The sequence below is a fragment of the Hemicordylus capensis genome, chromosome 1 (genome assembly GCF_027244095.1).
Source record: "Hemicordylus capensis ecotype Gifberg chromosome 1, rHemCap1.1.pri, whole genome shotgun sequence".
Lineage (NCBI taxonomy): Eukaryota > Metazoa > Chordata > Lepidosauria > Squamata > Cordylidae > Hemicordylus > Hemicordylus capensis.
In genome coordinates this window covers 67435092-67448380 of record NC_069657.1, presented here as the reverse complement: position 1 = coordinate 67448380, position 13289 = coordinate 67435092, and the positions used below count along the sequence as shown (strand labels likewise).

Sequence of the window (13289 nt, the reverse complement as noted above, 5' to 3'; positions counted from 1 at the left end):
TTCGTCTGCAGTTGCCACCGGCTCATCTGGTGGCTACTCAGGGATGGGCCTTCTCCATTGCTGCCCCAAGGCTTTGGAACACACTTCATACTGAAATAAGAGCCTCCCCGTCTCTTACAACTTTTAAAAGGGCAGTCAAGACGCATTTGTTCACCCAGGCTTTTAAAAAGATATAGTTTTAATTGTATTTTAATTGTGTTTTAATTGAGTTTTAACTTGTTAATTTTAATTGTTGAAATGTTTAAATCTTTTATTGGCTTTTTTATTGTTTTGTAAACCGCCCAGAGAATTTGTGTTTTGGGCGGTATTGAAATGTATAATATAATACAATACAATACAATACAATACAATACAATACAATACAATACAGTGGGGTTAATATTTGCAGAAACTGTGATATTGGAATGCTTTACCGAACCCCCCAAATAGGGCTAGGTTCCTTAGCTAAACAATCCACTTGCAGCAAGAGTGGATAGAGCAGGCTATTTGAGGAGAGTGGCTATTAAAACTTTAAAATTCCCTACACATCAGGTCAGGACAGTTTCCCCTTTGTTCCTGGGGGCAATGCCAGGAGAATCCCCCTAGGAATCAGATTGGCTGGAACAGCTTGAGTAGCAACTTTTCCAGCCAGTAAGACCAAAAGAGGAAGTTGCAGGCAGGGGAGGAGGGTCTGGAGGAAACTCCCTGCTCTGGAAGATTTCCTAGCTGCTAGTAAGTCTGATCTTTTACTAGCTTGTTTGAGTGGGAGGGGGATGCAATCCCTGCTTTCTCCTTTCTGTCCCTCTTTCTTCCCTTTTGCCCTTCGCTTTCTGCTTTCTTCCTTCTTCCCTGCTTTAGAGGAAGGAAAGTAGGCAGATTAGTTCTTACTAGAACAACTTGTTCTATTAAAGTGCTTGCAAAAGGGAAATAAAAGAGCAGTTTGACATTTCAGATGAATTTCAACTTCAAACATTAATGTTACTGAATAATTACCATATATGGTAAATTTGAATCATAGTAAATTTGAACTTGGGAAAGATCTTCTGCTTCTCTTAGTCATGATGTTGATTTGAAATTACTGATCTGATTATAGAGTATAAAAAATCTGTTCAGAAAAATATGATTATATTTAGAACGTCTTATAAAAAATTCCAAAAAATATTACAATTTCACCAAGCATATTCCAGTTAGAGATGTGCATTAACAGCTCGTGCATGGGCTGGCAGGGTGGGGAGCAGTTCTCTTAAGGAGCCAGTAAGCAGGTCCTTACATGCTCCGCTGCTTTTCTGCCCCACTTCTTTTCTGCCAGTGGCGCTCGCCCTGGCAATGGTTGCACAGGGCTGTGGCACTGTTCCCTGTAGCCTCCGCAAAGTGTTGGCATGCACATGGCTGGCGAGTGTGCCAACACCACGCAGAGGCTGCAGGGAACAACGGTGCCAGTGGAAAAGCGGAGGGGCGGCAGCGGAGCAGGTAAGGACCTGCTTACTGGTTCCTTAAGGGAACTGATCCTCGCCCCATCGAGCTGTTCAAACGCTGTCCCTGAGCCAGTTTGGCGATTCCCAGCCGAACTGGCTTGTGCACATCCCTAAGCCCAGTACTAAAAGTATGTAGTGCATTCAGCTAATTTCAGTGGCAGAATTGTTCAGTCAAAATTTGCTGTCTTTAGGAAACTGGGAAGTATGATATTCTGAAGGGAAGAGAGCTGGTCTTGCGGTAGCAAGCACAACTTGTCCCCTTAGCTAAGCAGAGTCTGCCTTGGTTGCATATGAAAGGGAGACTAGAAGTGTGAGCACTGTAAGATATTCCCTTTAGAGGATGGAGCCACTCTGGGAAGAGCATCTAGGCTCCAAGTTCCTTCCCTGGCATATCCAAGATAGAGCTGAGAGAGATTCCTGCCTGCAACCTTGGAAAAGCCACTGCCAGTCTGTGTAGACAATACTGAACTAGATGGACCTATGGTCTGACTCAGTATATGGCAGCTTCCTATGTTCCTATGAACTTCTATTTTAAAAAATACCATTTTAAAAAAATCACCAAGCATATTCTGGTGTAAAAAGTAGCACATTCAGTTAGTGCCAGTGGCAGGATTGTGTATTCAAAATTTGGTATCTGTAAGTGATCAGAAAGTATGACTTTATTTTGCACAAAATTCTTCAAAGTTTATAATAGATTTGTTGAAGAATGAAAGACTTCAACCCACCCACCCACCCCATTCCCTGACTCTTTGTGTACAGATGACTGGCAGTATTGTCAGCAATCTGAGCATCCTCAGCTCCTGGACAGAGCTTTTCAGTTGATGGAAACAAGATGTGGGACTGCTTTTGATAAAGTTTTGATAAAGCTTTTGATAAAGTTCCCCACCAAAGGCTCTTGAGTATACTTAGCAGTCATGAGATAAGGCGACAGGTTCATGTGTGAATCAGTAACTGCTTGAAGGACAGGAAACAGAGAGTAGGAATAAATGGACAGTATTCACAATGGAGGCAGGTAGGAAGTGGGGTCCTCCAGGGATCAGTACTGGGACCAGTGCTCTTGGTCCCAGTTGTTCATAAATGATCTAAATTGTTGATAAATGTTCCTAATAAATGTTAGGAACAGGTTCCTAACCTGTTCATAAATGATCTAGAAGTTGGGGTGAGCAGCAAAGTGGCCAAATTTGCAGTTCACACTAAACTATTTCGGGTAGTGAAATCCACAACAGATTGTTAGGAGCTCCAAAAAGATCTCTCCAAACTGGGGGATTGGGCGACAAAATGGCAAATGCGTTTCAATGTAAGCAAGCACAAAGTGATGAATTTGGGGGCAAAAAACCCTCAACTTCACATATGTGCTGATAGGATCTGAGCTGTTGGTGACTGACCAGGAGAGAGATCTTGAGGGCGTAGTGGACAACTCATTGAAAGTGTCGACAGTGTGCGGCAGCTGTGAAAAAGGCTAATTCCATGCTAGGTATCATTAGGAAGGGGATTGAAAATAAAAATGCTAATATTATAATGCCCTTATACAAATCTATGGTGCGGCCACATCTGGAGTACTGCATACAGTTTTGGTCACCATACCTAAAGAAGGATATTATAGAACTGGAAAAAGTGCAGAAGAGGGCAACCAAGATGATCAGGGGCCTGGAGAACCTTCCTTATTTGGCTAGGCTACAGCATCTGTGGTTCTTTACCTTGGAAAAGAGGTGACTAAGGGGAGACATGATCAAGGTGTATGAAATTATGCATCAAGTGGAGAGGGTGGACAGAGAGAAACTTTTCTCCCTCTCTCACAACATTAGAGCCAGGGATCAACCCATGAAACTGAAGATTGGGAAATTTAGGACCAATAAGAGGAAGTACATTTTCATACAGCGCATAATAAATCTATGGAATTCTTTGACATGGGATGTGGTGATGGCCACCATCTTGGATGGCTTTAAAAGGGGCTTAGACAGATTCCTGGTGGACAGGCCTATCAAAGGCTACTTGTTTAGTGGCTGTGGGCCACCTCTAGCCTCAGAGGCACGATGCCTCTCAATACCAGTTGCAGGGAAGCAACAGCAGGAGAGAGGGTATGCACATACCTCTTGCCTGTCGGCTCCCCATAGGCATCTGGTAGGCCACTTAGATGGCCCTTGTGCCTGATCCAGCAGGGCTGTTCTTATGTTATGTTCTTATGACTGCTGGTGGAAACTCTGCCCTGTTCTGCTCTGGAGCTTCCCAGCTGAGCACTAGGGTTTTGAGCTCATCCCTGCTCTTTGAATCTGGTTGTGGCACATGCAGTGCACAATCCTAGTTTAGACCCTTGTGTCAGCCTGGTACCCAGACATCTTAGATGCTTGAATCAAGGTGCCAGCTGGTTTGGTGCTCCTTTGGTGCTAGTCTGTTTGGGCTTATTCTACCCAATCAATAACTGCTTGCTTCCCAACCCAAGCTAATTGAGTTGGCTGCAGCAGGGAGAGGGCTCTACTGGTATCTGAACAGAGCCATAGTTGATGTTCCAGCCACAGATATGCACATGTGCAGAAAGATGTAGGTCAGAGCAAGCATGATAACATATCGACATATTAGATTTAGTGTGGGGTGGGGGTGGGGGTGGGGTTAATCTCAGCATTTCAGGACAGGTAATGTTTGCATGGATTAATGGAAGTATTCAGTTCGCAAATGTGGTAAGCTAAGTGCTGCAATATTATGCAGGTGCTTGTGTAGCATTGTGTTTAAGAGACTGAGCTATAATCAGAAAGTCCACAATTCAAATTTCTGCTCTGCCATGAACTTATTAGATGGCCTTAGTCATGCCATAGGAGCCTCCACCTCCCATCTACAACACAGGGTTAAATTCTGACCTACCTCTCAGGGTTGTTGTAAGTATTACAACAAAGTTAATTCATGTGAAGCACTTTAAACACTCTGAATCCATTAAGTATAATGCTAAATATTATGATCACAATGAATAAGAACCAGAAGATAAAAACAAGAGAGAATCCAATGTTATTGTCATTGGCCAACATGATGCACAGCTCTAACATCTCCATTAGAACTTGCTCCACTACTGCAGACCTGGAAGCAGTGACACTTGTAAAGAGAACTGATGGTAGTGCTTCCCCATTTGCAACAATGGGAATAAGTAGAGGGCTTGCAGGGCTGCTCAACTTGGGCTCTCCTGCAGATGTTGGCCTAGAACTACAATAATTCCTGGCTATGGGCCACTATGGCTGGGGATTATGGGAGTTGTAGTCCAAAAACAGCTTTGGAGGGCCAAAGTTGAGCAGCCCTGAAATAGAATAATGCTACTAGCGCTAGCACAGTTTCACCACTACCTCCAGGGTCTGCAGAAGTGGTGCCGCAAGTTCTAATAGAGACATTACAGCTGCATATCATGTTGATTGGTGTTCTAATTGAATATGAATGTGTCATCCTTTAGAAGTTAGTTGGGTTAAGAACTAATTATTTTTACATGGCACTATTCATTTTCATTAGTTCATGTTGCTTACTATAACTGCAGTTTTGATTCTCACCATAGCAAATGTCACTCTGAAAAATAAAAGCATCCTACTTAGAATTAATACAGTTATATTACCTTGTAGAAGAGCAGAATAAAGTTGATAGCAAACGCAACAAATAGTGCAAGAAATCTTAAATTGTAGAAATTTCTGGCCAAATAGTGCTGAAATTCAAAAAAATATTAGTTCATAAGGCAAGAATCAGAATTCAGAAGAAAATCAAGCAGATTTTTAAAAATAAATCCAAAATAGTAGATATAAGTTCAGTTATATTTCATTGCAAAATCTTTCCCCCCTGGAAATGTTCTGTTCCTATTAGGCACATGTTTTTAAAAGCCCCACTAGATTTCCCTTGTTTAAAAAGCAATCTGTCTGTCTCTATTTGTCAAAAATTATCATTAATACTAAATACTAAATTTTAGTAATAATAGAATAATATGAATATTAATAATACAATTATTCAGGGTTTTTGTCCAATGAGCTGTCCCGTGCTCTGCTTTTTATCTTGTTGTTAACCACCCTGTGGTTTTAGGACAAAGGGCAGTACATAAACACAGATAGATAGATAGATAGATAGATAGATAGATAGATAGATAAATATTAGGGGCTAAGAGTGAGAAAGAGGGTCAACATACCAGCATTTTTGTCTGATAAATCTCCAACACTTTAAAAAAGTTTGCCATTACTGCATCAGGTTTCTCTATCTTTTGCCCATGCCTTCGTTTCCTTTTCCTGGGTTCTTCAATTTCCAAATTTTCAGAATACTCATCATCTTTTATTTTATCTTGTTTTTCACCATCCTCAATGCTAGAAAAAATGACAACAAAAATATTCAGTAGCTTACAATGTACTGTAAGTAGTCTGACACGAACAAACTGAGATTAATGTTGATTGCTAAAAAGATGAATGAGGTCAAAACTGAGAGTTATTTAATGCAAGCCAGGTTTGGTGAACTCAAACAAATCGGGTGGGAACTGACAGGAAAAGACCTATACAAAAGTGATGGTTCACAAAGTGAAAAAGATATAATTTATTGTCACATACAAATGCTTATCTGCAGGGACTGTGTGTACTCTGTGTTAAATACCAGAAAGTTTGTTTTTAAATGCAATGGTTTTATAAAAGAAGGGAAACAATTTGGTATTAAGCACCAGGTTAGACACTTTGATTTAACAAGATTAATTTCACAAGTCCGCTAAAAACATTTTTTGTATTATGTACCATAGCACTAGGGTTTGTTTGATTTCAGTCTAGTACCCATCATAGGAACAGTTGGCACGAACAAGTTTCTATTTTGCACTCTCCTTCCAGAATTGATTTCAGAGACCAAGAATTCTGGTTCTTGATCCTCCTCAAGCTGTCTGAGCTATGCCCTGAACACAATCCCAAGAACAAATGGAATTATTCATGAACTTACAAACAAGTATTAGTACTACATAGACAGTTCAAGGCTATAGTCCCGTGAAGGTCTTTTACAATCTTTAGGGGCAAAGCTTGTGTCCTGGATCCATTTGGCTTAGCCAGAAGGGTAGGAGGGAATGAGCAATATCTGGCAATGATTGCTAGTTTTCTCTCTGTGAGGACACTTGTACCATTAAAAGACTTAGTAAGATGTTAGTAGCATATGGTAAGGGTGGGTGCCTTTCACAACATTGCCATCCCCTGTTCTAGGATCTGCACAATAACAGATTAAAATAATTTCTCTTTAAGTGCAGAAAGAACATAAATGAAGTGCCAGTTGTATAGATCTTAAGCATCTGAAGAAGAGCAATGACAATGAACAAATATATGGAGAGTTTATCAGTGCTTAAACTTGGGTATAAATCAGTCAAATTGTCCTTAACTTTAAAACATTGGACATATCTTCATATCTTCTCCTTATCTTTGAAACATTGGTAATATGTCATAGCAAATGAAAACTTCAATATCCAATAAGTTTTTAATCCCAGTATTCTAGGGGTTAATCTATTTTATAAAGGAAGGTGTGTGTTAGTTTAAGGCAGGAGTAGGTAACCTTGGCTACAGCTCCCCACATCCCCAGCCATGATAAACTGTGGGGGTCCTGGTAGTTATCGTTCAACAACAGTTGGAGAGCCAAGCCTACTTCTAGTCCAGCCACCTTAAATAGAGCAACAGGGAAATGCTTGACTAATAGGCAGAAGGTTGCCAGTTTGAATCCCCACTGGTACTATATTGCGCAGCAGCGATATAGGGAGATGCTGAAAGGCATCATTTCATACTGCACGGGACGAGGCAATGGAAAACCCCTCCTGTATTCTATCAAAGGAAAACCACGGGGCTCTGTGGGCACCAGGAATTGAAACTGACTTGATGGCACACTTTACCTAGTGTTCTGAAATTCCCATCAACAGTAAAGCATCCAGCAGTCAAGAAATACACTGCAGACTAGCACTTGGTAGGGTTGCAATGAAGGCCTTGGAAAGGATATTTAGATGTCATGACATGTCTATACCTACAAAGATTAGAATTGTTTGGACAATGGTTTTTCCCATTACACTCTATGGATGTGAAAGCTGGACTTTGAAGAAGCAAGACAGAAAAAGTACTGATGCTTTTGAACTTTGCTGCCGGAGAAGACTTTTGAGGATACCATGGACAGCCAGGAAAACAAACAAATGGATCATTGAACAAATCAATCCAGAATTTTTACTCGAGGAACAAATGACCAGGGTCAAACTATCACATTTCGGACACATTATGTGAAAATTCAGCTCTCTTGAGAAGTCTATAATGCTGGGGAAAGTTGAAGGAAAGAGAAGAAGAGGAAGACCAGCAGCAAGGTGGATGTATTATGACAATAATGAATACACCACTGAGGGAGCTTAAAGGCTAAGTTGAAGACAGATCATCCTGGAGAGAATCTATCTATGTGGTCACTAAGAGTCGACACCAACTTGATGGCACTCAATCAATCAACCAATCAGTGTTCAAAGACTACTAAAGACACTAACAAATTCAAAGCGGATATTGTGTTGAAAGTCTGCTTGAAACTAATGCAGTTAGGTATATTTAAAACAATCATTTTAATATGATTTAGTTAAATATAACTTACTCAGCCTTCTCAGATTCTGTCCTTGCTTCTGATTCATCATCCTTTGCAATGTCAGATGCCTGAAAAATGTTGGATTTGCATAGAAAATTGTTTTAATAGAGAATCTGAAATAATTAATTTAAAAAATAAAAAATATATAACTATCACCACCACTACGTGAAAGTTAGTAATAAAACATGTTGCTTACCTGTAACAGGCAATTTTTCTGGTGATCCATGCTTATTCACAACCTGGGTTCTGCGCTTGCGCAGTAGCCCATCGTGGAGAAATCCACACTCTGAGGTGTTCTTTGGTTCCGCCAAATAACGGGTGTGTGAGACTGTTATTTTTGGTGGGAGAGTGCCATTATCCTCAGTTCCTGATCAACCACTGCAATGTCCGTGGATAAAGGCAGCTAAGATAAATAAGTCAGTACAACTATGGAGGAATCCTAGCAGCGGCATAGGCTAGGCAGGTGTTGTGAGTGAACATGGATCACCAGAAAGATCACCTGTTGCAGGTAAACAACCTGTTTTATCTTTGGGGTGATCCATGTTACCTCACAATCTAGGTGATTAGTTAGCTCACCAGGATTCTGTTCAGACTAAGGACTGCCTGACCAAAGTTGGCCTCTGCTACTGAGTGGATGTCCATAGTGTTGAGGTTTTGTGATTATTCAGCAAAGCACCAAGGAAGCTACTACTCCAGTTACAGCGTGCAGAGTTTAGTTGTTGCCGCTATTTAAGTAACACACATGGAGATCCCTGTAGAGTCTAAATGAAATTGATTTATTGGTGAAGTACATTTGAGATAGGGAAGACCTGCCCTATCCATCAGCTACATAATAAATAGGTAGGGAGAGAGAGAGAGGTCTCCATCTTCTCTCTAGGAGGAAAGGAAAGGGACTGACTCACTACAGGAAGTACATGAGGAGCAAAGGCAGGGGTCATAGAGCAGAGGAAAGCCAGGACAGGTAAGGAGACCCTCACTAACTACCTCTACTCCCAATGCCCCTAGTGGTCATTAGGATAGTTGGTGCAAAAGGTCTATGCACTCCATCTCCAACACACAGCATAGTGCTTTATAAAAGGTATAAGTCCAAAGACCATATGGCTGCCTTGCAGATATCTTTCATACAGTTGTCAGATATATGAGCTGCTGATGTGGCCATGGTCCAAGTGGAGTAAGCCCTGATCTTTGAAGGGGGCTGAACCCCGTGTTGGTGGTAACACATGAAAATGAGTTCGACAATCAAATGGGAAAGTCTTTGGCAAAAAACAGGGTGACCCTTGCTTCCCCCTTTTTAAGGTTAAGGTAGTAGAGTAAGGTTAAGTAAGGTTAAGGTAGTAGAGCAGGGCTCGTCGAATGTTGAGGGAATGCATCAACTTCTCCAGTAAGATAAAGGATTCTGGAAGAAGGCAGGTAATATATCTTGATTGAGATGAGAATCAGAGGCAAATTTAGGAGTGAAAGAGGGATCCATCCAAAGAACTACTTTTTCTGAATAGAACTTAGTTTACGAAGAGTCACTGAGAAGAGCTGTCAGGTTGCTGACATGGCATGCCAAAGTTGTAGCAGGAAGAAAAGCAGCTTTCAAGGACAAGACTTTAGACTAACAGAGAGCAGCGGTTTGAAGGGAGGTTTGGAAGAGAGGATCGGGGAGAAGAGAGGACCAGGGAGACACTCAAAGGTTCAACAGGATCTTGGTGGGGTGGGGATGTTCTTTGAGGAAGCATGTGGAAATCAGATGGGAAAAGACTGATCATCCATCCCAGCCAGGAGGTCTTGTGAAAAGAGCTGCCAAATGTACCTTGAGAGATATATTAGAAAGACTGGAATGTTTGAAGCCCATTAAGAAGAAGAATTTGCTGGACAGTAGCAGTGAGAGGGTCAAAGGCCTTAGCTTCAGTATGGGCAGTGAAATGCCTCCACTTGCATAAAGTTTCTGCTCGTTCAGTAGGATGGAATCTAATAATTGAGCCCCCAGGGTCCAAACCCCCAGGAGAACTTCCATAATCCATGGGTTGAGGCATCAAAGAATAGTGCAGGGCAAAATGATGAAAACATTCTCTCCAATGTTGAGTGGGAGAACAGCGAGGGAAGCCCTGGCTGGTGAAGCAGACGGGGTCTTTGGTATTGGTACTGCCTCGTTATCATAATCTCCATCGAGACCGTGTAACTGGTAACCCAAAAAGTTGAACCTGAAGGAGTACTGGTAGATGAACCCATGAAGGATTCCAGGTTGTGAGTCCTGGACTTATCAACTGACATCAAGGAAGGTTCTGGGGAGGAATGTTGATCCTGAACTGGAGAACCTTGAAGAGAACATGCCAGTGACAAAGCTGGAGAAAAACCAATGATGATCAACGAAGGTAATCTCAGCACTGATGTTGGCGTTGGTGTCAACAGTGGTAGAGTAGTCTGCGCCACCATAGACACAGAAGAAGACAAAGTGATGATCGAAGATTTAGGAAGAAATGGGGTAGTAGTGGACGTTGAAGAAGCAGCGATGACCAAGGTCTTGGAAAGAAACAGCATAGAAGCTGATGCTGAAATTGATCCCGGACACTTGGGCAACTTACAAGGTTGACATAGATTAATGTGAAAACCTTGACATCAGCATGGGTGACAAAGAAGACAAGATGACTTTATGGACCTTAAGTTTTCCAAGAGTCCATTAGAGCAGTAGGAGAGAGACAAGAGGAAAAACAGAAAAACAGTTCAAAGTCAAGCTGAAAAACCAAGAGAGAGAGAAAGCTGAGAATGAGGAGAGCAGAGTGAATCCTTCCCAATGAGAGCAGCATGGTGGTTGAGAAGGAACTGAGGAGAATGGTGCTCTCCCACCGAAAATAACAGTTGCACAGTTGCATGATTTGGCAGAACCAAAGAATGCCTCAAAGACATTGGAATTTTTCCACAATGGACTACTGTGCAGATGCAGAACACAGCTTGTGAGGGAACATGGATCACCTCAAAGATCTTAAAATACATACCCAAGAATACAAATAATGAACTACAATCTAATTAACCTGTGTTTCAATCTTGAAGTAGGTTTTGACTCCACTTGAATTGTGTGTGTATGGCACAATCAGATTGCAATGCAAATAGCCCTTCTATGCAGCTGATCAGCACAATTACTAATTTTTTGACCAGGGTTTTGGTGTGGGGAAAGAGCTGCTCATGCAGCACCTGTCTGGGTGCATATTATGCATCTAGCTGTAGATCTGCAAGCAAAAGCCTTTTTCCATGCATGTCTGTCCTCTAGCAGGATTTGACTGCATGATTCTGAGCCAAACTAGACATTTGGGACACCTGTGTGTGTTAAAGCCTGTGCTTACCCCCATTTACCTATAAAGTGGAGATGGGAGTGAGTCTATCTTTTATATACAGGGGTGAGGAGCAAAACCCTCCCCAACTTTACCTCACCATGCTTAGCTGCTTTAAGCAGTTTTCTCCTTACCTAGTTCTTTTTTTAAAAAAAAATCTCAGAGTCTGGGGGAAAACTGCTTAAAAGCAGTAGAACACAGTAATAGAAGGTTGGGAGGAGGGTTTCACTTCCCTTGCTCTTCGCATTCCTTTGGGCAAAAATAGTAAATCCTGGCCTTTGTTTTATAGCCAAATAGGGCAAGCATGTATTTAACAAATAAACTGTTGCCCCAAACATCTAGTTTGGTTCTCTGTAACGGATTTAGGAAGAGAATCTGTTGTTCCCTTGCCAACAGAACAACAGGAGGAAATGTCCACAGCTTCCCCAGGAAATTAATTATATTTAATTCAGAACTTATCTCTGGAACTCTGAACAGAATATATATTTATCTTTAAACTTTTGTGATCTAACTGTCTTACAAAATCAAAATAATCAATTATTGTATAGTTTAAATGTTATAAAACAATGCTATTTCACCATGTACTGTATTCATGTAAACTGGGACAAATGGTATAATGTTGTAGCTTCACAGCATGGATAGATAGAATGAAACAGATCCCTCGTGATCATTATATGCAACAATCTAAATATGGTTTTCATGCTTTTTCCTACATTGTAGTACTCCCCATGTAGGACATTCGTAACTTTTCACCTGTGGGGGACATATCTAGTCACATTTCTGAGGAGGAATATTTGATGTTATGGACATCATTACTGGATCAACAGTACCCGCCTCCCGGCTCCTTGCATAGTTTTACCAAGCAATTTTCCTGAGGAATGTGACATGATCTTACATAAAAACTCATTTTCTCATCTTCTGACAGTTGTTAGCAATGCATACAAAAGGACATTGCAGCAGCCTGCAAAAGCAATGGCAGTGGGGAAATGCTTGACTAACAAGCAGAAGGTTGCCGGTTTGAATCCCCACTGGTACTATACCGGGCAGCAGCGATATAGGGAGATGCTGAAAGGCATCATCTCATACTGCATGGGAGGAGGCAATGGAAAACCCCTCCTGTATTCTACCAAAAGAAAACCACAGGGCTCTGTGGGCACCAGGAATTGAAATCGACTTGACGGCACACTTTACTTACAATCATCAGGAATAGTTGAAATAAAACCAACAAATAAAACAAACATTAAGAGAGTGGTAGCATGATGGCCAAGAATAGAAACAGCTGGTACAATACAGTGAATATTAAACACTTGGAAAAACAAGGAGGACTTCACCTGGTGTGTAAAAGTTAAGAAAGGAGGAGCCAGGAACATTTATCTGAAGAGGGAATTCCACAATGGGGGTGCCACCACAGAGAAGGCTCTCTCTCTCTGGTAGCTACTAACCTCTCCAAAGGTGGGAATGCTTGCAGAAGCATCAGATTACAATTGTAACTGATGGACAAGTTCATATGCTATGCAGGAGGACATGAGGCCACACTTACAGATAAAGTAACACATCAAATTATCACTTCTAAGTACTTGGCCAAACCAGAAGTTTGCTTTAGAGCTGATAGGCATATGTGAATGGGATTATGCCAAATACTGCACAGCCTGATAAGGGTAAGATGGTAGTTGCATGTTGATTTCATCTCACAATTCATCCTTCTGTAACTCATGAATTCTAATTTGTTATTTTTATTTCTGTGCTAATTTTATAATTTTTCTGTTATTTCATGCTATTATTTCTATATCTAAAATGTTAACATATAAAAATACCACTTCAGAGAAATTAATAACATTTGAAATATCCTTTAGATTGTGTCTGTGCTGGAACAAAGCAGGGTCTACAAGCTGTTTCTGTGAAGTATAAAGGACTGTCAAGTTGTCTGCCATGATGTGAACAGATGTGG

The 13289-nt window shown here is 41.1% G+C and overlaps 1 protein-coding gene across 23 annotated transcripts in view; it reads right to left on the bottom strand.

Moving 5' to 3' along the window:
• Window positions 1–13289, bottom strand: part of RYR3 (ryanodine receptor 3) — a 644727-nt gene that overhangs the window by 42416 nt on the left and 589022 nt on the right. For all 23 annotated transcript variants that reach the window (XM_053280309.1, XM_053280347.1, XM_053280383.1 and 20 more), the window contains 3 exons: window positions 8037–8095; window positions 5599–5770; window positions 5041–5127 (listed from right to left, as the gene is read on the bottom strand). In XM_053280309.1, coding sequence (XP_053136284.1) covers window positions 5041–5127; window positions 5599–5770; window positions 8037–8095 — 318 coding nt within the window. The remainder of the gene's footprint in view (window positions 1–5040; window positions 5128–5598; window positions 5771–8036; window positions 8096–13289) is intronic.